The sequence below is a fragment of the Asterias amurensis genome, chromosome 2, assembly GCF_032118995.1.
Source record: "Asterias amurensis chromosome 2, ASM3211899v1".
In the NCBI taxonomy this organism is placed as follows: domain Eukaryota; kingdom Metazoa; phylum Echinodermata; class Asteroidea; order Forcipulatida; family Asteriidae; genus Asterias; species Asterias amurensis.
Window position 1 is genome coordinate 25,531,910 of NC_092649.1, and position 25,278 is coordinate 25,557,187.

At 39.7% G+C, this 25,278-nt stretch overlaps 1 protein-coding gene across 2 annotated transcripts in view; it reads right to left on the bottom strand.

Annotated features, from left to right (window-relative positions):
* The window catches only part of LOC139954389 (uncharacterized), a 41,918-nt gene that overhangs the window by 16,012 nt on the left and 628 nt on the right, over positions 1-25,278 (bottom strand). For both annotated transcript variants that reach the window (XM_071954161.1, XM_071954160.1), the window contains exons 2-16: positions 21,811-21,886; positions 19,297-19,391; positions 17,728-18,134; positions 16,992-17,273; positions 13,308-13,526; positions 12,243-12,366; positions 10,293-10,460; positions 8,800-8,972; positions 7,786-8,048; positions 5,618-5,864; positions 3,909-4,215; positions 3,276-3,448; positions 2,664-2,911; positions 1,843-1,930; positions 1,143-1,295 (exon numbers count right to left, since the gene is read on the bottom strand). In XM_071954161.1, coding sequence (XP_071810262.1) covers positions 1,143-1,295; positions 1,843-1,930; positions 2,664-2,911; positions 3,276-3,448; positions 3,909-4,215; positions 5,618-5,864; positions 7,786-8,048; positions 8,800-8,972; positions 10,293-10,460; positions 12,243-12,366; positions 13,308-13,526; positions 16,992-17,273; positions 17,728-18,134; positions 19,297-19,391; positions 21,811-21,886 — 3,023 coding nt within the window. The remainder of the gene's footprint in view (positions 1-1,142; positions 1,296-1,842; positions 1,931-2,663; positions 2,912-3,275; positions 3,449-3,908; positions 4,216-5,617; positions 5,865-7,785; positions 8,049-8,799; positions 8,973-10,292; positions 10,461-12,242; positions 12,367-13,307; positions 13,527-16,991; positions 17,274-17,727; positions 18,135-19,296; positions 19,392-21,810; positions 21,887-25,278) is intronic.

A 25,278-nucleotide genomic window follows, 5' to 3' on the forward strand; every position in this document is an offset into this window, starting at 1 on the left:
GATGTAAAACACACCCAGTCACTGAAATATATAGTTTTCGAGTTCTGGTGGCCAAAAAAACATAAATTCTTCAATGGAGCTTTCCCACGATGGCCATGGCTCCTGTTTCCCCATTGTCTTGGCCTTGGTGCATCTTCATAAGTTTCCAGAGTTCCTAAGATTTTCCAATGGAGGTGCCCTTTGAGAAATGAACTAAATGAAAAATGGCCTTGCCCTCTTAAAGATGATATTCCAGCCCTATGGGTATATCAGGCTGCATAGCAACCATAGACAGCTTTACGGGGTGCCAAAAGAAGTCATATTTTAAAACCATTTCTTTTAGGAACTTACACAGGTCTCTAAAAGTTAAAGACAGTGGACACTATTGGTAATTGTCAAAGACCAGTCTTCTCAATTGGTGTATCTCAACATATGCATAAAATAACAAACCTGTGAAGATTTGAGCTCAATCGGTCATCAAAGTTGCGAGATAATTATGAAAGAAAAAAACACCCTTGTCACACGAAGTTGTGTGATTTCTGATGCTTGTTTTGGAGACCTCAGTTTCTAAACTTGAGGTCTCGAGATCAAATTTGATGATAATTAGTTCTTTTTTTGAAAACTACGTCATTTCAGAGGGAATTGTTTCTCACATTGTTTTGTACTATCAACCTCTCCCCATTACTCGAAATCAAGAAAGGTTTTATGATGATAGTTATTTTGAGTAATTACCAATTTCCTTTAAAGCCATTGGACACTTTCGGTAAACAGTATTGTCAAGTCCCACACTTCGTGTATAACAACTTATATATAAAATAACAAACCTGTGAAAATTTAGGCTCAATCGGTCATCCGAGTTGGGAGAAAATAACGGAAAAACCCATCCTTGGTTTCCGCACGTTTCGCCGTGTCATGACATGTGTTTAAATTAAATCCGTAATTCTCACTATCGAGAATTAATACTGTTTTAATGTTTTCTCAAGAAGTAAAGCATTTCATGGAATAATATTTCAAGATGAGTCTTTCACCATTACCTTCTGTAAACCCTGTAAATTATTTGTAAATCTGTGAACTTTTTTTTTTTTTTCTGTACCAAAAGTGTCCAACGGCTTTAAGTGAGATCAATCCAAATGAAAACTTTGGCTGAATTTTGATCTAATTACCTTTGGGCCTGCAATATAGACACTAATATCTCTAGATTGGCTGACGGCCTCGGATTGGGCGTTGCTAACCTCCACTGCAGCCGCTATAACACCCTTCGTGCCAGTAAACACTTTACTGTCATTCAGACAAATCACTGTCACCTCAATCACCAGCTGGGGGAGAAGAACAAAATACAGCATGCACACCTGTTATATTTATTCTGTAGTTGCAGTCCTGGCTGAGCTGTTAACAGAGATCTGGAATTTCTGTTCAGCAGAGTTTCAGGTGTAAGTCCTGGGCCCAATTTCATAGAGCTGCTTAGCACAAACATTTGCTTAGCATGTAATTTCTTCCTTGATAAAATCAGGATTACCTACGAAATTTCCATTTGATGTATATTGCTCGTTACTGGTATTCAGTTGTTGTTTGCTTATCCTGACAACCACATGGAAATTTGGTTGGTAGTCCTGTTTTAATAAAGGCAAAAATTTCATGCTAAGCGAATTTTCGTGCTTAGCAGCTTTATGAAATTGGGCCCAGGTCGTGGTTCTTATGTCCTTTCAGCAAGGCACTTAACAGTTATTACTGCACCCTTCGGATGGGACCTAGAGCTGTAGTTCTGTAATGCACAAACTTATAGATAAGTCTTGGACAATCACTAAAGGTGTCAAATGCTTTTAAGTTTGTAATCAAAATTGCAGAAGATAATTGAGTTCATACCTGGCTGCTGTTTGCCAAGTCGCTGCCGATTGGAACGTTGCATACAGAACCGAGGTCCACGGTTGCATACATTCCTTGACTGTGTGAGCTTTGAACAGAAAGATAAATTAATATTATTTTTAACTGCACAGATATGATATTCGGCCCTTCGAAAAAGGTAGAATATTTTATTGAAAATAGTGGGTAACCTACATGTGCACATGATGTAGAATGTTAATGTTTTCACAAAGGCAAAACAATAGACCGATCCAGTAGGTTCAGCCCACAACGCACAAGTGAGCAAGAACACGTGGGGCTCTCCAATGCCTTCCTGCACAACTCTGCCTGGCATGCTAAGATACGGGCACGCATGTCGGACCTTGTTTGTCGGACCTGCGTTGCGTTGTGATTGGTCAATACGCAATGAGGCGGGGCTTAATGGATCGGTCTATTACAAATCTGAAATCAGACTATAGCCCGGTTTATACTTCCTGCAAACTGTGTTCAGCTCCTGCAAAACATTTGATGCAAAAACTGCCCTGTGACGTCAATATTCGTATCGCATTCGCATGCAGCAGGAAAAATATCATGTTTAGCCAGGCTAGCTTTGAATTTGTCTATGGTCGTAGCTTTCTTAGTTTGATGCTGGTAAAAGGTTGCGCTCCAGAAATGTGCGTGGCACGAGAGAGAACTTGTAGCAGTCCTTTTTGGTATGTAGAAGGATAAAGTTATTTCTGACCTACTAAGGGCAGTCAGGGCTCTAAATCTTCTTTAAGTTCCAAAGACAGCTCAGATGTGAAACTGAGTGTACAGTGTTCGACTCAAATGCCCTGGATTCTCACCCATTAACAGCAGTCACGGGTCCAACCTGAGTACAGAGCAGCAGCTCCCCGACAGACATCACACTGATGTCAGTGATCTCAAGCCACGTCACATCCGTGGTGTAATTAACCACATACTTCAAGGAGGAGTTCGCCGGTATCGTTAGGGTATGTAGGATCTTCACTTCACTCCCTTCCTGGCTCGGAACCACTTCTTCAGTGTAGGATTGAGCAAAGCTGAGGTTATTGTAGCTCGGTAATACAGCATCCTTTAAATATAGAGACCAAAGTCATTTTTAGCTTTTACTCGTCATCAATAAAAATGCCATTTGAGAGTTAGATTTGAATAAAGTCTGGTACAATGACTTGCTTGGTCACAAAAAACAGCTTAAATTTGAACTCAATTTAACAGGCCATTACAAACTTGGAAACAAGTAAGAATATATTATCAAGTACAAGGGCTGTCCTACATGTACATGTACACATCCTGTAGGCTCTAATATACACGTAGGATATTTAACCATACTTTTGTTCACTTGTTCAAAGGGCAAACAAAATCAGACAACAGACTAGGCAGAATATCATGCGTGGGATATGGATGTTCGAGATATGGATCCAAATTGATTACATTACCATAGCGACGCTTGGAGAGACAGTTAGGTTGCCCTCAGCAATCCACAACCGTGCTGCGCCGACAAATAAAGACACAACAACGGACTGCTCTGTAATGCTTGTATCTTCACCCATCAGGGCCGTTAACTCAATCAACACTGCATTATCATCACACGTTCCATCGCTAGGCCGAGCTAGACACACAACAGAAATCGATGTCAGGTCAAAAACTTTATGTTTAAAAGATTGGGGTACTTTTTGTAACGCAGAACACAATGTTTAGGGACACTGCCATCATAGGGCTAGATAGCTCAGTTGGTAGAGCACCGGTACGTTAATCCGGAGGTCGTTAGTTCAAATCTCACTCTAGTCATTGCTAGTCAAAAATTTAAACAAAATGTCCACAGATTTACACTAAACTCACACACCGTTTGAAGATTATGATAGTAGAACGCATACCCTAAAAATATTAAAATATTACTTGCTGAGGTGCTGTAGTTTTTGAGAAATGAGTAAACAAATGTCACAAAAATACGATTTACATGCTAAAATCACACCCCAGTTATTTGCCTTTGGATTTTGTTCACAAAACTCGCGGAGAGTATACAGTGCTTCGTGCATTTTGGTATCAGGGACAACAAATTCTATACATACCAAAGTTGTACATCAACCCCAAGTCCAATTCAGCCATGTCCTTATTGCCGCTTCCCCCTACACTGGAATACACCGGGATGGGATCGCTGACGAGCAATCCACAGGCTATATTACTCCCCACGCTGATAACTCTCAATGCTAGAACGGTCATATCAGCAGGGACCAGTGCCGATACGACATACTTGTACTGGCTGTCCGGTTGGATGGTCGGCTTGATGCTCAATATGACATACTCTCCCGGTGATACGATGTCGGAGTTGACTGGATACAGCAACTCGAAGGAGCTGTTGAACGGGGTGGAGTCAGCCTGTCAGGACAAAAATACATGAGATGTGTAACATACGTAAAAGAAACCCAGTGCTTTAAAGCTCTATGCAACAGACACTTGATAAGGATTCACTTGTTGAAGATGATGACCAATTTATCATGATCTCTGAAGAAGAATCCACAATGTGAATAAAGAACACTGAGCACATCGAAGCGATTTACTGAAGACGCTTTTGAAAGAGTTTTCAGATAATAATAGTAAGAATAATAACCGTATTTATAACGCGCCTTTTGCCTAAGGATACAAAGCGCCAGGTATTATTACTGCAAGGAGTGGGGCGAATTTTGAGATATACGACCTAATCCTTAAGCACCATGTAATGGTTTACAAGGTGCTATGGCGCAATATGCTGCCAATCCAGCCAGGAACATCGGGGCGAACCCCTTCTCTTTTCGATAAGTGCACTGGGTTTTTTTTTACATGCGTTGACGCAACACATGGGACCAACGGCTTTATGTCCCATCCGAAGGACGAAGCAATGGTTATGTGTCTTGCTTAAGGCCCAAGTGTCATGGCTGGGGATTCAATCCCACACTCTGCTGATCAGAAACACCAGAGTTTGAATTCGGTGCTCTTAACCGCTCGGCCACGACACTCCCACGATGATGAAGCAGTATTAAAACAAAATAACCTCTTGTCTGACGAGAATCTTAAACTTCGATATTAGTTTCAAGCAGATGAATAGTGAACCGTGGATCAAAGTTAGAGTGGTGAGACAAGCTGTTAATAGAGAAGGGGTTCATCCCGGTGTTCTTGGTTTGATTGGCTGCGTATTGCCTTTCAGCATCTTGAAAACTGTTACATGGTGCTATGTAAAAGGAGTAGGCCCCATAACTCAAACGTAGTTCTACATACCTTACAGGTAAATACAGAATGCCATTAAAGTGCTTTGAGTGTCACTGAGTGACGGGTATAAGCTATATAAGAGAAGCCACCCAAAAAAAACAGAAATGTTTGTCATCATAAAAAAGATTTTAATTTTCACTTGAAAAAACAATGAAACAAATTTCCAAATTTGCAAAGAATAGTTGAGGGCCTGACGTTTCGACCCTAGCAGAGTCTTTCTCGAAGGCTAAATGACAACACAACAAACATAAACAGGTAACTAAGCGAAACATAAGCAGTGAAGTGGAAATACATGAATGGGGTTAGAAAGCATACTTAAAAAAGCAGGGGGTAAACAATGAATAGGGGGACAAAAAGGGGGGGGGTGAAGGGAAGGGACTGGCTTGACCACAAGTAAGAAAATGGAAACACAAAGGACAACATCCAAATTTCCAAATTTGTCACAGAAGAAAATAAATCGGAATTTGTGAAAATGTTGAGAACTGTGAAGTACCCCTAAGTCTTTGTAAGTCATTTAAAGTGGCTCTTCACCTACCTCTGGCACTGTTGGGTAGGTAATGGAGGCTGCCTCAGTAACCACAGTCAGAGAAATGGAGGCAGTCAATGGAGTTGCAACGTTACCGTAAGTTACAGATGCATCAAATTGATGCAGAGTGTTATGCGTTGCCGTCTCACTGACTAGCTTGACAACAAAGTCAATACCGATCACGTTGTCAATGCCATTTTCAGAACTTGCCCCTCCTGTGTTGGCGAGTCCACCAAGGTCAATAGTTGCTTTAGGTCTGAGGAACAATAACACAAAGTCTTATTAATTTTGATTTTTACCCATAAATACCAATGTGTGTTAGCACTACATACATGTACTCATTACCTTTCCCCGAGTTCTGTGAAAAAATTACAGGCATGTTACTTGTTTGGACCCACAACCTTCTAACGTCCGTCGATGTCGGTTTTTCCCATAACCGATATATCGAAAATTTAATATCGAGTATACTCGATATATCGAGTATTTCCCGCGCGCAAGATGGAAGCCTAAAAACAGCACATGGTATACTCATGGAGGTAGAAATATATATACCGTAGACTGACAGTTTAATAGGGTTACATTTCAACCTGTTTTTGTCTGATCCCCCGAACTTGTTTGTAGTTCAAACAATTTCAAATTGCGTAGTCCCGCCCCGATTATTTCTGGTTTTACAACAAAGTATGATCGCCGCTACCGCTGGCTTGGCCAATTGGTGAACGCTCACCACAATTCTCGATTCGTGATTGGCCATGATTGGCCGTCTCAAAATGACACAGAGCCTTTGTGAGTTGCGTGACTCGCCGACATTAAGGTGTCATTTGCCGATGCATTGACGTAGAAGTGTCAATCAAGTTGTCCGACGGGCGCGCGGACTACCTTTACGGTTGAAAATGGTTGAGATAATCATCGAAAAAAAATCACTAGAAAGTCCCGCAAAACACAGACCTACCACTCGATCACAATATACAACGCACGCAGCATGCAGTCACATAGTCTCCAATAAAAGGCTCGTAGTCTTTTTACTTTGCATTCTATAACAAAGGCAAGAAACATTGAATGCTAGAACGCCCTCTATTGTCGAAATAACGCAGTGCATCACGCGATACTGCCTTGACCAAAGACTGCACGTGTCTGTGCATGCTTGGGCAAACGGGTTTTCCCCCCGAATTGCAATAACCATCCACGCTGGTGTGCACGCTTAAACCGTACAACAGCATAGTCTTCGCTGGTACGCACGCAACAGCCGCCGACAGCGTGGTCTGCAAAGCATATAGTTCCTCACAAATGTTAGCTTGTTTACCGAAAAAAACACAACGTGTAGGCTTTATTTGGTTTTGTTTTGTCTTGTTGATTCGGGGAAGTTTTTGCGGGGTATTTTTGCAAAGTCAATAATGCTGTGATGAAGACGCATTGATTTTGATCACATGCGCAATGGGAAGTTGCATCTGAAACAGCCGATAAGGCTGGGGCAGCAGCGGCGGTTTCTTCTGAGGTGTTACCGTGCGCTCGCCGCGGGGTCGTGTTTTTCGGCGGCTGATGGCGAAAACACAAAGAACAAGCAGACATTGGTTGTAAAACGTATTTTATTTAATAGGGCAACTCAAAATGATGAAACTACATAACGACGACGGCTTTTCTAATACTCAAACACAGATTTCTTTTAAATAATCGGACACTCTTTTGGTATTTTCGATATCATTTAGGAACATCGAAAATTTCAAAACATCGAAATTTTCGATATATCGAAAATCCGATATTACGATATGATTATAAAAGTGACATCGGCGATTTCGATGTCAAAAAAATATTGAGTTTTTGAGTATTTTCGATATATCGACGGACGTTACAACCTTCTAGAACATTGTCATACCAACTAGACCACTGAGATTGCCCGATAGCTAGAGGAATTCGAATCCTATATGGGTAACCCAAAATGAATATTCTTTATCCCTGATGCAAGTTTTCATCTAATTAAATGAGAGTCTTATTTTACATAAAGAGGGTCTCCAAGGTAAATTTCAGTTTTGTGATCCATTCATTTTCCATCATGCGCCTTTCGCCTTGTTTTGTGTTAGAATTGTGACGTACTCATGCATAAATATTAAGAGAGGCGTATACAATCATCTTCCAGCCGCAGCTGGTTGAGACAGAAAGGAATACGTAATGTTTGTCTTTACCCTGTAGGCCAGTAGACCACAGCACTTTCAATGGATTCCCTGCGATGCTCCAAACAGCTGATGTCATTGCCGATATGGTTGATACGAACGGCGCACAACTCAAAATCACTGTTGATTACATTCTTAGTAACCTCAACAGTGATTGGTTTGACAGAGGTAGAGTACGGGACAGCAACTGCCACGCGTACCTTCACACTCTCCCCTGGCACTAGGTGGTCATCGCCGTCAACAGTACTCACATTCATCGTTAGAACCTTTCCGACCTGAAAAGACAAATAACATAAATCTGTCAAGTAGAAAAATCTGTTTCGCCAAAAAAAAAAAAGAGGGGGATACCAATTGCAGCTATGTAAACTGTATGGTATTTCGCATGGGAACCATTTGCGGGTTTACGCAAGATTTGTGTGTGATTTTTGTGCTAGTAAAGGCTTCACGATATATATTTATTTATATACTTGTTTCAGACATGTCAAAGAACAGTTATCAGCCCATTCTCTCTATACTAACCTCGCATGTATCATATGAAAAGGCTTCTTTTTGTTTTTACCAAAGCCAACCCCCCCCCCCCCCCGCCCCAAAATACAGGTCACAATAGTGCCCTCAAGAGTCCTCTTCCCAATTCTAAAAACTGTGAGGTTGTGCAATCTATAAATTTGTAACAAACAAACAAACAAGAAAAATGTCTTATTTTTCTAGGGAGTGACACAAGAAATGATTTCTCAAAATAAGATGTTTTTCTTATTTCAAGAATACCATTTTTAGCAGTGTAGCAACAGATCGGCATATCAAGGAGTTAACTTATTAGTGATTTTGTGGAGTCAGCCACAGCTACATGTAGGGTGCCGCTGCCGGGTAAGGTCCGGCCAGATGAAATAAGGAGCGCCAGAAACCTGTTTTCAATAAAATTTATTGTTTCCGGCCAAATGAAACACAGAGCGGCAGAAAAATTTGGGGAAAATTTAAAAAAAGTCAGAATTCCGGCAAAAGCCTGTAACCTGGCAACCCTGTACTCACAGTCAGCATTGCAGGTCGCGCATTCATCACAGTGAATGGAGCAGTAAGCGTAGTCTGTGTTGTACCATCATCAATGGAGACATCTAAGTTGCCATTTGCCGGTACTGTATCATCTCTTAAGTATGCTACAACATCCATCATGATCCTACTATCCACTGTGCTGTTGGCAACACCTTAAGGAGAGAGTACATGTATAATAAATGTATTTATTTCAGGTTTTCCTGGCCAAATTCAAATTTTCAATTTAAGTTATGTGCAAACATGATTTAGTTTTTCATTCAGCTTTGTGGGGTGTCTTGGCCTAGTGGTTTAGAGCATTGGACTCAAGCTCTGGTGTTTGTTATCAGCAGGGTGTGGGTTCGAGTTTCAGTCGTGACACCTGTGTCTTTAAGCAAGACATGATGCTTCATCCTTCAGATAGGACGTAAAGCCCTTGGCCCTGTGTGTTGTTTACTTATCGAAAAGAGAAGGGGTTCGCGATGATGTCTCTGGTTTGATTGGCTGCATATTGCCGAGAAACACAACATCTATTAATATTTTCAGTCGTGACACCTGTGTCTTTAAGCAAGACACTTAACCATGATGCTTCATCCTTCAGATAGGACGTAAAGCCCTTGGCCCTGTGTGTTGTTTGCTTATCGAAAAGAGAAGGGGTTCGCGATGATGTCTCTGGTTTGATTGGCTGCATATTGCCGAGAAACACAACATCTATTAATATTTTCAGTCGTGACACCTGTGTCTTTAAGCAAGACACTTAACCATGATGCTTCATCCTTCAGATAGGACGTAAAGCACTTGGCCCTTTGTGTTGTTTACTTATCGAAAAGAGAAGGGGTTCGCGGTGATGTCTCTGGTTTGATTGGCTGCATATTGCCGAGAAACACAACATCTATTAATATTTTCAGTCGTGACACCTGTGTCTTTCAGCAAGACACTTAACCATGATGCTTCATCCTTCAGATAGGACGTAAAGCGCTTGGCCCCTTGTATTCTTTACTTATCGAAAATAGAAGGGGTTCGCGATGATGTCTCTGGTTTGATTGGCTGCATATTGACGAGAAACACAACATCTATATATATTTTCAGTCGTGACACCTGTGTCTTTAAGCAAGACACTTAACCATAATGCTTCATCCTTCAGATAGGACGTAAAGCGCTTGGCCCCTTGTGTTGTTTACTTATCGAAAAGGGGTTCGCCGCGATGTCTCTGGTTTGATTGGCTGCATATTGCCGAGAAACACAACATCTATTAATAAAAGAAACACTTCTCAGATTCAAATTTGTTTTTCCATAACCCCGTTACTACGAAGTGAAAAGATTCTCAAAATACTTTATACCATGGAAAGCTGCTGTATTTCTGATTAAGTAGGTTTTATTTTCCTGGTTCAGCGGTACAAGTGCTGTTTAAAAACAAAAACAGCCTACCGTCTCGCATCTCTTATCAATCTCAAATGGCGCAACCTCAAATCTTACACTTTATTTCTGGATCTTACCTCCATTGACAATATTTCCGAATCCATAGGTGTACTCATAGACATTCTGAGAGCTAACATCTACTTGGAATGTAGCGATATCCTTGCTCACGTCCAGACAGTACCCGCTACCTGTACTGCATAGCTGTAGCTTACATATCATCAAGTGGGACGTCACCGATGAATCACCTAGATCAATTCAAACAAACAAATTATGGGATTTGAGGGATTGCATACTGCTCCACAGCACCTTGTAAACCATTACATGGTCCTATGCATAGTGTTAGCCAGAGGGGTGTCTGGGTGTCTTTTGGACACCCTGTTTTTAATTTGGACACCCTGTTTCATCTGTCATTTACATGTAAATTTATTGTAAATGAACAATTTGGACACCCAGTTTTAAAATTTCCAGCAAATTTGGACACTCTTTTACAAAATCCTGGCTAAAACCTTGGTCCTATGTCAAATGAGTATCGGTAGGTCTCATAATCTGACTGTATGGGTTTCTGGTTTGATTAGCAGCATATTGTGCCACAGCACCTTTTAAACCAATAGACCCTTTCGGTAAACAGTGTTGTCCAAGGCCCACACTTTGTGTACCTTAACTTCTATGTATATCAAATCACAAATCTGTGAAAAGTTAGGCTCAATCGGTCATCGGAGTCGGGAGAAAACAACGAAAAGACCCACCCTTGTTTCCGTGCGTTTCGCCGTGTCATGACATGTGTTTAAAATTAATCCGTAATTCTCGTTAACGAGAATTTATATTGTTTTGCTGTATTCTCAAAAAGTAAAGCATTTCATGGAATAATATTTCAAGAGAAGTCTTTCACCATTGCCTTCTGTAAACCCTGTAAGTTGTTTGTAAATCTGTGAACTTTTTTTTGTTTTTTTCTGAACCGAAAGGTTCCAATGGCTTTAAACCATTACATGGTGCCATGTAAAATGCGTATATGTAGGTCTCATAATTCGAACGTTGTCTCACATACCTTAATGTTACAGTGCCTTGAGAGCGTTGCTGAGTGAAGACTACGAGCGCTATAAGAAGCCATTATTATTATGTATGTTTGGTTTGCAGTAACACCATGTGTACACCTACTTGCTCAGTAGATTATTTTCTTTTAAGAATTTGTCTTGCTATACATTTTACTTCCGCGAAGTAGATTTTCAGAATTTAGTGGACTTCTAAGTTCTGGACAGATCTGTCCTGCTTATTAAAGGAACACTACAGAATTGGTTTTTGCTAACAAAACATTTGCTGCAGTGTAAGCACTTTATGTAATCCACCATATATATTAACTGACAAACCTGTAGAAATTTGGGATCGATGGGCCATCTGGGTCATGAGAGAATAGTAAAAAACCTATTACAAGTTTTGCATTGCATCGATGCCAAAATAAAAATGAATAAAACGCCCACTGAGCGATAAACTCCAACTGCGAAGTTAGATTATTTATTTCTCATCAAATATGACCTTTTCAGACAAAAATGTTTCAAGGGATGTTTTCAACTGTCATCATCATTAGATCGTGTAAGTTTTATGTAAATCCGTGATCTTCACGATTTTTGCTTCTAACCAATTCTGTAGCATTCCTTTAACTAGTGGATCGAGGTGCCTTCTCGCTATTAACTTCACTACAGTGACTTTTTAATTGGTCTCAACAGGTTTTAAACTTGCTTGCCCTAGCCTTTAACCACAGTTTAACCTTTAACCTTGACTGGCCGGCAGCAGAATTTTGTAACTTCAGAATGTGAAAAATACAGCTGCCCAATTCTATATCAATCGATTACAACCACAATATTTTGAAAATTGTATTTAATAAAAGGGTTCCTACGTGAACAAATAAAATTGGCCTATCCCGACTATCCCTGGCTATTAAATAACAAATTTGCTAGATTTTCTTGGGTTGAACGAAACTCAGACTTCAGATGGACAATAATCATGCCTGAGATTTGTAAGGAGTGACTTACCATATGCTTTGACAGTGAGGTTTGCGACACTCTTGTAGACGTTGAGTTCTAGATCAAAGACAGCCACCTCTCCTTTGTAGAAGTCACCCGGTGATTCCAGAGAACCATTGGTTTGGGGTGCATACTGTGTTAAGAAAGGTACATCATTAAGCAAATATTTAAAAGCAGGCCACTTTTTCAACCTCAAGATCAATCTATACAAGCTATACCAGTTGTAATTTAGTTGTAATAGTGTTTTGATATTGCTGTATTGTTCTTTGTTTTGTTATTGATCGAGTGGGGTCTCATAAAAGAAATGAATGAAAGTAGCTAGACCTGGTGCCCAAACATACGGGGCACGATTTGAGGGTTCAAACAAATCATGATATTTTAATCTTTGATGTGAAAGAAGGAAGTATCTACAAATGACTCGTGAACTTGAGGGTACACTCATGTGTAAATCTCTTTTGTACGGAGCGAGCCATTGGTATAGTGTAGACAATACTTTCTGTAGGCCTACTAATGTATCAATAATTCTTGTCATAAAAACCTTGCTGGGAAATAAAATGGCGGTTAGATTGATCACGAATGAGAACAAGGTTGTCGACCACCTCAAACAAACAATGATAACATTAAAGTTTTTGAGGATTATTCACTGCAACCAATAGCAGGCCTCAAAATAACTGGCGGCACCCACAGCAGATGCAGTGGTGCTCTGTGCTTTTGCTGTGGTGCCCTTTGTATGGCTCCAATGGACCAATCCGGCCTCTCAATCAAACTGTGCGCGTTCAACCATTTGACCAATCACAGCAATGATTGTGGTCGGACAAACTCGGTCATGCGTACGTGTTTATTTGGCACGCGCGGCAGAATCGTGCAGAATGTCATTGGGAGTGCTTGTACACGTGTCTTGCTCATGTGCGCGGTGGGCGGAGCTTAGTGGAAAGCCGGAACAGTCAATACCAGTCTACTATTCCTCATAGTGGTGGCCCTTACCAGATGGAAATTTCTACGCCCCTTCAAGAGCAAATTTCAAGGCCTGCAATTAGTGTTTCGAAATATTTTGTGTACATTATTTGTTTTTACCTGTGGCCCAGCGTCCAGAAGGAACCCAATCTGTCCCACCCATAGTTTAGCTTCACCATTATACTCCACACCAGCAGTGACCCAATACCTGTCATCAGGCACCAACGCTATCGCCTCCTTCAGAGTCACAGAGAAAGTAATGACTATTCTTGAGTCTTGCTCATCAGTAGAAGTGTTGGTGTTTGAAACGTTCCCCAAGTTGAAGACGGCAGTGTCGGCCTGGAAATGAGAGGATAGGATAAACTAAGATGTCAAAGATTACCCAGGGCTCAATTTAGACACTAGCCCGGCGTGCAATGACTTGTCAAGAGTGCCAAGTCACCACCAAGGGCTAGTGAAAATTTGTGCGGGCTGAGTCAAAAGAATAGGGCCCAATTTCATGGCTCTGCTTACCGCCGAATTCTGCGCTTACGATTGCGATTCGCCGCTTACGTGCAAGCGCCGAATTCTTCGGCTAGCCTTGTAAGCTTAGAATGCCTAGTAACATGGAGTACGCACGTGCAGAAGCCCAAATTCGCCGCTAACCCGTGAAATACGCTTGCCTTAAGCACAGAATTCCCTGCTTCCGTAAGTGCCGATTCTGTGCTTACGGTAAGCAGAGCCATGAAATTGGGCCCAGCTGACTAGCCTGACAGGCTAGTTAAGGAAAAAAGTTAGTTAGTATTTAGCCTGTTACCCATGTTTGGTTATTTCACTTCTATGGCGATTAGGCACCATACCAAATCATACATTGCGTTTGTTACTTTGCCCAGTTGCTTGGGTATCCATGCAACACCAAGAAAAAATGGTGCCTAGAGGGAAAACCTGAGGAAGTACTGCTGTGCATCCTATTTCAGTTGGTAGAGCATCGTCCCGAAGTGTCAGGGGTCCTGGGTTCAAATCTTGATGAGGACCATTTGATTTTTCTCTCATTCCTTGCTTCCTTTACCACAAAACAGTACTAAAACCATCAAGCGTTTAAGTTAGTCAAAGACAGAACGCAGGGTTAAAATCTGAAATAGCATTGGTCTCTCTCTGCCATTTCAAATCCTCTGCAATAGAACAGCAAGATCTGAGCACTCGGAAGTTTGGGTGCATACTTGTTCTGAGAAAATCAAATAGATTGAATGCCAAACTGCTTATCAACCAAATTAATGTCTATATGGTGTATGCAAATTGCAAAAAAAGTAGTTAGTGGCTCGCCTGATGTTTTGACCCCAGCACAAGCAGAGTCTTTCTCGACCCAGGCTAAAAAATAATATAAAATTAGCTGCACCTTGCAAACTGCTTCATAAAGGACCTAGTATAAGATAATACATAAATGTAAATGCAAAAACTTTTTAAGTGGCCTGGGGTCGATTTCACAAAGAGTTAGGACTCGTCTTATCTCGAGTTAAGACGAGTAACTCTTCCTAACTTAGGATTAATCTTAAAGGTCTGTATGCTACAGTGCAGGGTTGGGACTCATCTTAAGTCCTAAGATTAGTCTTAAGTTAGGAAGAGTTTTGTGAAATCGACGGCATAAGTCTGTTCCAACCAAGTCTCGAGTCTTACTTGATCAAGGCTAAAAAAAACAAAGAAAATATTCAGCTGACAAACTGCTTACCAAACTGAAAACAAATCTTACAAAAGAATGTGCTATGTAAAAAAATAGTAAATGACCTGACATTGATAATACATGTCATTACTCATTGTCAACCCTTTGCAGAGTCTTTCTGAGTCTAAACTAATCAAAAGGCCAACATTTAAGTTAGCCACAAGATTTTTCATGACCCTCTCCTCTGGCTCTGCTCTTGTCTACGGCAGACATTTTGTATAATAATAATTTCAAAATTGTCCTTCTTTGTTGCAGGTTTATCATGTCTATCAACTGATAATTAATTATTGCATAAAACTTAAGTTAAACGGGCGAGGGTCTGCACGTTTATTATAGCCCAGTGCGGCGGTTTGTGTGCATACGTGAAGACAAGACAAGACCAGAAAAAAACATGTCAATAAAAATCACATCCGACATAAAGTCACATAGTCTCTAAGAAATAATATGTATTCACACTTGGTCTTGCACTTTCACACAAACAAGGTACTTACACAAAAGTTGTTCCACCTGTAGGATGGACATGATACTTCAAGGATACTTTTTTGACATGCATTGACATTTTGACAGCGCCTTGCGAGGAGTCGTCCATTTTACTCAAAATTACCAATTCGGAACGCTAGCCAGTTTACATTTTTAGAGGATACGCGCTCAATGGACATTTCAAGTTGGGCGGGTCAAGTATTGCACCAACAGTGATTGGACCGTGTGAGAATGACGAAAACGAGAGAGGGCAGCAACTCACTCTGTTCATCTAACGCAAGAGGGCGGTGCTCACTTTTTACTTGGCTTTTAAATGGAGGATTAATTATTTTATTCCTCCATGCTTAAAATGCTTTTTTACTCATGAGACGTTTGTAAATTAAAAAAATAGATCTCAATTGCTGATTGTTTGGACTCCGTCAAGTTGTTGGAAGATAACGCTTTTTATTTTTTTGTTCAAATACTCATGAGCAAATTCAGGCTTCAGATGTCCAATAATAATACAGGCCAACCGAATTGCTGTGCCAATAATGTCCCCTCTTCTCGCAAGGTTATTTTAGTCACAGTATCGATCATGACGTAAGTCTTGTTTTCCAACCTTCCCCTTTGGATGGCCTCATTGCCATCATACGCAAGTTTCATCCATCTTTCACCGTCAAAAACCTAACATTATGGTCACAGATTGGTAAAGATACCAAACGTTAATCTAAATGTATCAGCGCTTACTCGTTTCTAAGCGCTCGCGGTGCTGGTAAAACCAGGGTAAACTATAGAGACAAAACAATAAAATAGCAGAAAGCAGAAATAAACATGAGAAACCATAAACCAATTATCATAACAAGCTGCAGAATGGGGCGAGGCTTACTGTTCTAGGGGTGTCCAAAAATGTTGTCCTGAATTAGAGTGAAATGGCGCACATAGTCTTGGCGGTCTTTTACGGGGAAACTCATCAGATAGCCGACGACAAGAGAGCCGAATCCGTTCGGTTCGATTGTTTTAACCATCATATTTGGGCCTAGGAAATTGACATTGCAGCAAATTTAATATATCATGTACCAATTTTCGGTGGTAACACTTTTTACAATACTAGTATCTATTTCAGGCATTCGGAAAAGTGAACTATTGTCTCACCCTTTGACGTTCGTACAATGTGTGGAAGGCAGTGAAGCTAAGAAAAGTATACGAGACAGACACATACAGGTTGTCAGAAATAAAAACCCTCATTCTCATAATGAATTTTAAAAGTTGTCAAATTTTTATAAATCTTAAAACCAATTTACAAAACTTGTTTATTAAAATCTAAAATTAAACTAGGGGCCTAAGCCTATATATGCCACAACATTATCCATAACAAACAATATGTTGCACAAGTTTGCGAAAGAAGGCTTCAGGCCTAAAATGTTTCTTGTGAGAATTACCGCTTTCTCAAAAACTATAGGTGTACTTTTAGAGGGGCCGTTTCTCACAATATTGCGTATCACCACCAGCTCTCCATTACTCGTTGTCAAGTAAGTTTTTATTGGTGCTATCAATTACTTTGAGTAATCTAATAATGTCCGGTGCCTTTAAAATCATAGTATTTTTAATGGAGCAAAAAGGCACCACACAGGTTAATATTTCGCACTCACCAGAAATGGGCTCCCTGTCTCGTGGGTGTAGGCTATCTCGGGTTGGGCAGAGTTACTTATCTCAATCTCAGCCCCTTTTGTTAGGGACGGTTCGCACAGAACCGAGAGCGTGTGGTTGCCGTCCTCGGTGAATATCTCCACTCGGATGTCTTCGACCACCACTGCTTCGGGAATGACGATGGTCAGCTCGCAGTCGACTCGGGAACCTTCGACCAAAGTCCCGATGGTCACGTCGCTAACGGGCAAGAAGGTGATGTCGATGGATTGATTCACGTCCAGTTGCTGTTTGGGGGAAAAGCAGGAACAATATAATTTATTAGTTGAAAATAATCATCAAGAAACTTCTTCTTTTATGGACAAACTAATTATAATTCATCGGCTCATCAGTCCTATGAGATCAGTAGCCGCAGGCAATTTCACAAAACAATGAAATTTTGTTGTTGGCAAACAAAAGACAACTCTTGTGTTTAATTGTACAGAACGAATTAATTGTTCAAATCCATACAAATGGCACTAAATGACCTTGTGGTCCCCAGCTAACGCATTAAAAAAAAGCCACCATACCACGAATCAACGTTTTTTCCGCAAAAGAATTGTTTTTATACAAAGTGGTTGGTACTTAAAAAATAAATTATTTCTTAGTTGGAATGACAAGTACTTTGTAAAACCACTAAACCATGCAGTTGATAACATAGCAGTAACATTCACATCACTAGTAACGGTTACACTTTCCTACCCCGAGCGTAGATTGTAGTTTTCTGAGTTTGACTGATGGCTGATCCGAGGGGTAAACTTCAATTACACTGACGACGATCTCTGCCGACCCTTGCATGTCACGGTCGTCCCCATTCCTTGCGTGTATTTTCAGTCTGTACACGTCAGGCACGAGGTCCTTCACTGCAGCGCTGACTCCCCCTGTCTTCGAGTCAATCACAAACGGAATGTTCCCGCCATTTTCTTTATCAGCAGCGAATGAATACTGGACTTGTGAGCATGGGCATTGTGTTGGTGTCGTGGGTTTGCCGCACAGTTCTTCATCTTTATCACTTGCGTGGACGTACAGAAAAGGGTAGTCAGCTGATACATCTGGTGAAATGTACTCTTCGTAGATCAGATTAGTGAAAACCGGTGCATGCTGATTGCCTGAAAAGTTTGTTAACATATTTTTCTAGTTTAGTGAAAACTGGGTTTATGTTAATTATAATAGCTCTATGGTTTATGCTGATTTCCTGAAAAGTTTGTGAACATATTTTCCAAGTTTAGTGAAAACTTGGTTCATGCTGATTGCGTGAAAAACTTGGTAAAATTTGTCTATAGTTTAAAAAGATGGCATGCGTCATCATGGTGTGAGTTTTAGGGGAATTGCATCCACTAGAAACCGTAAAACAGCACCTCATTTTAAAATGCATTTCTTTCTTGTGTTGATTTTTGAGTAGGCCCAAATTTTATGCATGTGCTTTAAAAGAACGAGGCATAACTTATCATAATAGGCCAAAGTGTTCCAAAGATACAGAATTTTTTAGCGGTTAAGCAACTTTTTTTCCGAAGGACGAAATTATCCATATACAATTTTCATGGCTGTAAGCAAGGCCGTACAGGTTTTTTTGGTTTAAATTATGATTAATGTGTGTGGCAATGTACATTAAAGAAGCGTGCTCAAGGCTAGAATATTACTTTAATGATTACAACATAATATAGATGATATCAGTAAATTATCTCACATCAGAGGTTATAGCTCGGTGAAGGAACAGTTTGGCGAGAACAATACATTTTGTCATTAATGTGAAGATGATCTCTTGCCTCAGACCTGTGCGAAGTCGTGCGTGAACCCAATAATGTAAAACAAGTAAAACGAACTGGGGTTGGGGTGGGGGGGGGTAACTTTATAAATTAATTGGCCGTTGATATTAAAATAAGTGTAACTGTTGTTATGCAATCTAATTCACAATTGCAAGCGCCCTGACGCGGTCAAAAACAATATGGTCAATAAGGGCGGCAGTGAAGTTTATGTAAAACGAGAAGTTCCCTCGATCCACTGAAGCTATTAAGTAGTCCAAGCCGATTGGCTATACCCTCCGTCAAGGTATAATAGTAAGCAGGACTGTTCTTTTCAGAACTGATGAGGCGTCTCCCGAATAAAAAAAAAACTACTCTGCGGTAGTAGCATACAAAGCAATACCACTTCCCAAAAGAAAATAATCTACCTGGCAATTGAATACACGCATGTTATACAGTTCCCCCAAATATACGTAAGAAAAGATCAGTATAACGGAGAGTGATTTTAAGACATAACCTTCAAACTTACTTGTATAGTTGCAAGATGGTCCAGCCCAGCAAGCTTGACAGTCACACCTACCATCCGTCAAACATACTCCATGGACACAGAGCAACCGGTCCTTCCTACAGAATGGAAACCATGATAACCAAGTCAAACACCTTGTATTTAGGCTACCCTTTTCGACTAACCACCATCACATGGCTTTCAAGCAACGATGCTCACTTATAAAACCTTGAACTCAATTGGTCGTCAAAGTTGCGAGATAATAAGGGGAAAAAACACCCTTGTCACACGAAGTTGTGTGCTTTCAGATGCTTGATTTCAAGACCTCAAAATTCTAAATCTGAGGTCTCGAAATCAAATTAGTGGAAATTACTTCTTTCTCGAAAACTACATTACTTCAGAGGGAGCCGTTTCTCACAATGTTTTATACCATCAACCTCTCCCCATGTTACCAAGTAAGTTTTTATGCTAATAATTATTTTATGAAATTTCCAATAGTGTTCACTGCCTTTAGTTATAGATGGTTGATCATTAGCAAATGAATGACGACGATGCACCCATGCCTGTCTTATTGATCTAATACGTGTAAAAAGAAACACCTAAATACAAAAGCAGCTTAAAATTAATCCGGGGGGAGGGGGAGATGTTTTATAAAAAGCTCTATGTTGTACCGGCGGCATAATTTATTATGAATGCCAATGGTGGCATATACGTCACACAAAGGGATCAAAATTACAGTGTCGAGGATGGTATAAACACAACTGTGTGGTAGATGGATAGCCAACTAAATTTTCCGGGTGTAGGCCTATACAACTAAGTTGTAAATGGCATAATGGTTCTTAAGAGTGTTTATGCTTTAAACCAGAAATTCTCTCATAATAGATTGTGTTTAAGTCTTCTGTGCGTGGAAGACACATATCAATTGTTTTAAAACCCATTTCTGATGATCAGTTTTTAACTATTAAGGTTACTGCTGGAACCATTTACTACATTCCAGTTTGAACTATTAACTATATTATGGGTAGGGTGTGAATTGGAAGGGTGGGTATTGAGCAATCTTAGCAAACAGTTCACAAAGGGCAGTGTTTCTTAAAGGCAGTAGACACTATCGGTAATTACTCACAATAATTGGTAGCATAACAACTTACTTGGTAACGAGTAATGTAGAGCTGTTGATAGTAAAAACCATTGTGAGAAACGGCTCCCTCTGGAGTAAGGTAGTTTTTGTGCAGGGGGTAAGTTCTCACTCAAACAGTTAAATAGTTCAGGCCTGAAGCCTTTAACTATATGCATCTGAAAGCACACAAGTTTGTGCAACAAGTGTGTTTTTTCTTGTATTGTTCTCTAGCTGATTATTTTATGCACATGTTGAGATACACCAAGTGAGCATACTGGTCTTTGACAGTTACCACAGGTGCCAAAGCTAAAATTGCCAATTCGGTATACGTTTTGATGCATAATACACAAACATCACCATAGTTATTATAACCCCTCGTGCGCAAAACCCAAGGCAGCTTGTTGAACACATTATAATTTTTTTGCAGCAGACTACAGTTAAGACAACCATTATCAACGGTTGCCATAGCAACCGAGCAATCATTCGACGACCGTGTCCTTTGTGACTGTGTATCCATGTCCTCGTAATTACGGCGTGCTTTTGTATCTCAAAGGACAATTTACATGTGGTGCTATGGACAGTTGTTGATATATCAAATTTGAAACACAAACTCAAATGGGGGATGAACTTTAAAAAAAAAATCTGTAAGAACAAAATAATACATACAGACCATGTAACAAGTGACGTCACAAGTTTACAAAAGAACAACATAGCCCAGACTTCCAGCAGGTAGTGATGGTACGCAGCTCAACAGGAAAATATTAACAACATTATTTTATCGAAATTGCACTGGCTGGGTTATAAACCCCTTTTATAAAGAAATGTGACACATACATCCCACACATTGTTCAGCTGTTCCTTTTTTATAACTCTTGATTTTATGTGAAAATGTTGACACAAAAATGTAAAATTTCCCAATGATGACCGGTATAGTATATCGCCTGCCAACAGAAAAGCACTGGAGAGCAGCACAAGGTCACTATTTTTGCAACCAATGTTTACATAAAATTATAGTCTCTATAAACTTTTGATAAGGTAGGCCTATACGACAAGAAACAACATACAAACAAAAACAAAGACCTGGGCCTAATTTCATAGAGTTTAACACAAATTTACTTAGCATGAAATTTCTTCCTTGATAAAAACAGGATTACCAACCAAATTTTCATTTGTTGCATATTGCGTATTGCATATTACTAGTTTATTGTTGCTGTTGTTTGTTTATCCTGAAAACCACGTGGAAATTTGGTTGGTATTTCTGTTTTTTGATCAAGGCAAACATTTCTGCATATTTTTGTGCTTAGCAGCGCTATGAAATTGTGACCTGTTTAACGTTGATGATGTTTGTTTGGAAACAAAAAGAAAGAGTCGCGGTACATATCAGGTGTAAGAAAATTGGGCCATAGGCCAAGGTAACGAACCTCACGCAATCTTCCTTCGTGCAGCTTTTGTCTTTTTCTTGTTTGAGACAAAACTGTGGCGATGACTCCCCGCGCACTACAAAACAAAGATAAATCACACGGTTAGCTCAAAGTTTTTAAAATTAAGAAACCTTTCACTTACGACTTATTCATTTTGGTAAGCCCCTCATCATATTAAATTGCAATGGTGGTGCCGTACAAAATACATGTTTGATCGATTAGTTTGTTTGTTGATCGATTTCTTTGGTAAAATGATTTGAACATTTGCAGCAGGGTGCAGGTATACTGCAGGTATACAAAATGAGTAAAATGTCAACAAATTTGTGACCCCCTTTCCCCTACCATCTCAGCCCAACCCCGGGTGGAAAGGGCTTTAACAAGCCTTGTAAGTATGCATGCATCGAATTAAGATTTTCAACAAACTGTGTACCTGAATGTTTGGTGTGGGAAAATTAAGGGAAGACAGTTTATTAATTATAAAGTAATATTCCTTCGATTGCAGTTTCTGCTTTCTGCAAGACTTTGTATATAATTTACTAGTAATACGCCATGTTCATAGAGTACACCACGAACGTCACAGAACAAAATAAAAGCAAGAAAGTCAATTCGTTTTGCTTCGACATTGTTTCAATTGTTAACAATTGTTTCAAAAATTAAACGAATGTACAAACAATATGTAGGCTTATAACAACCCTCACTGATATTCAGAGTCAGTATTCTCCATATCGCGGTTGCAGCAACATTGTAACCACGACACTATCGCAGCTTCTTCATTTAATAATTAATTAACAGATAAAACCTACTTCAGGGTGAATTTACACGCGGGAGGCCACTGATGATGTTGCCATGCACACGCACGCCGCCAGACCCCCCCCCCCCCCATTGCAATCGATGCAAGCACGGTCTCTCACGGACGTCATTTCGTTCCTTCCGTCAAGATCCCCGCTACATAGTCAGTAAAGGTCTTTAATTACCGTCCAAGGCAATTGATTTTGAGACGGAGAAATCAATTGAAGTGTTGCACAGGAGCAGGCTATCAACTCATGCTCAGAACAAGATAAGGGTTTGTTTCCATTGTTTGTTTTGGGTTAATTTCTTTTGTTTACTTCGTTTCCACCTGATGGCTTCTGTTGTTTTCTAATTGTACATGTGTTTTATGTTGTGTTTTCGTAATGCTTTTGTTACTTTTACCAGTCTTCTTCGAGGTCGAAACGTTTGACAGAACGCAAACATTTACTTTATATTTAATTCAGTTATAAACCATAAAATATAACAATATTATTCCAATACTGGATTATTCTTCGTTCGTGGACATAACCGCTCCGAATTTTTGGCGAAAAAAAACCCCTACCCTTTGAAATGAAATTTCCACAGGTAAGTCTATATTTTGGTACTAAATACGGTTTAAACAATCGAACAGTTCCAAAGACAAAGGCATGCGTTCCCTCGAAAAAAACCTCAAACTAATAATGTTTCAAGAGTAATTTGTTCTTCGTTTTCTCATTGTGTTGTGTTTATTACCATGATGTCGCACAATATAAATGTCCATTGTCATTATTATTAGCCTATTATTATAATAGATGCACGAGCTGATTTCGCCATGCATACATTACACCAATACTCACAGGCTTTCGCCGATATTGAAAAATTTACAGGCACCAAAATGCAATAAGCAGCCAGTAAGTGTTTACTCTTGCACGTTACGATGTGACATCATTTGCTCGATCTATTTGCCTTCAGTGCGTAAACTTCGCGACATCCGTCAGTTCCACTGCGTTTAACAATGAGCGCAGAAGTGATATGAGGGGTTTGCAGGCAGAGAACCAATACAAAAGGTTTTGCCAATATATTAGGCCACCTTTTCCTTTTTAAATGCACAATATTGGAGATCGGGACTTCATATTAATTACGGTGAAGTTACAGGTTTGCAATAACAAGCAAGTCCCAAAATAAAAAGTCAGTTAAATGCACTGGACACATTTAGCCAATCAGTTAGCTTTCCATGTGTTTACTCATCAAACATCAAGGTTATTGTCAAAGACCAGTCTTCTCACTTGGTGTATCTCAACATATGCATAAAATAAGAAACCTGTGAAAATGTGGACTCAATCGGTCGTCGAAGTTGCCAAGATGTGTGCTTTCAGCAGAAAGCAGATGCCTTGAATTCGAGACCTCAGCTGAGGTCTCTTATTCAATTCAGATATTTTCGTGAGAAATTACTTCTTTCTAAAAAAACTACGTAGTTATGCAAAGGGAGCCGTTTCTCACAATGTGTTATACTATCAACAGCTCTCCATTGCTCGTTACCAATATTGAGTTGTTATATGCTTACAATTATTTTGACTAATTACCCATTACTTAAAGTCCCCCAAAAAATAAAAAGTCAGTTGCGTAAATGCTTATATCCTCGTGAGCTTAGTGATATCTAACAACATCACGTATGCATATTTTGGAGGATATTTTCCCTTCTGTGGTAGATACAAGTTTAAACATTTAATTTTTTTAATTCAAGTTATTGTTGTAATTAATTTGTTTAAACAGTTAATGACTCATAGGGACGTGTGTCTACAAAAGCTTGGGTAAATGTTCACACTGACTGAACAGTATGACCAATGTTTCTCAGACTCCTTATAATTTTTCTGTTTGTTTGCGTATTTATTAGCATAAACAACACGAAAAAAATTCTTTGTTGAATAATTAATTGGTTTTCAACTCAAAATTAATGGTTATGTGGAATAATGTGGGGCTACCAATCGACAAGGTATAAATGTGCGTCACCGCAGCTTAGGGGTGTACTAAAGACCCATTAGAAACAACAAACATAAAAGGGTCGGGTTTCGGAAATGATATAATAATTGTTTTCTTAAAATGTTATACTCGACAAATTATTAATTGTATGAGCGCTGCAAGCAATTTCACAGAGGAAAAAGAGGGAAGACAATTTGGGAATTAAACAGAAAAAAAGGACCCACCTAATAATAAATCTCAAATAGTTGCCATGAAACAATACATGATGTTAAATAACGCGACTTGTTGTCTGCAATGGGGTGTGGCCCAGGAATTTAAACAAGAGGTACTGATACATGATCTATAGTTGGGTCGATGGGTGAAGATGCAATAGTACTCTTGCAAAACTGGAAACAAAAATAACCTCAAAGCATGAACGAAAAACATCCGCTACAATACAATAAACACTAAAGGTATTGACCTTTCGGCACATCTTATGTACTAGGAATCTAAGTTGCATCATGGAGGAAGGAATTTGATTGCATCGAATTTGTAAATACTACCCCCATCATCACAATACAGGGCCCAATTTCATAGAGCTGCTTAAGCACAAAATTTTGCTTAAGCAAAAAATTCATTGCCTCATAAAATCAGATTACCGGCCAAGACTCCACTCAATTGTTATGCTAAGTAAACAACAGCTAAATACTAGTCATAAGCAATGTATATGGCATGAAATTT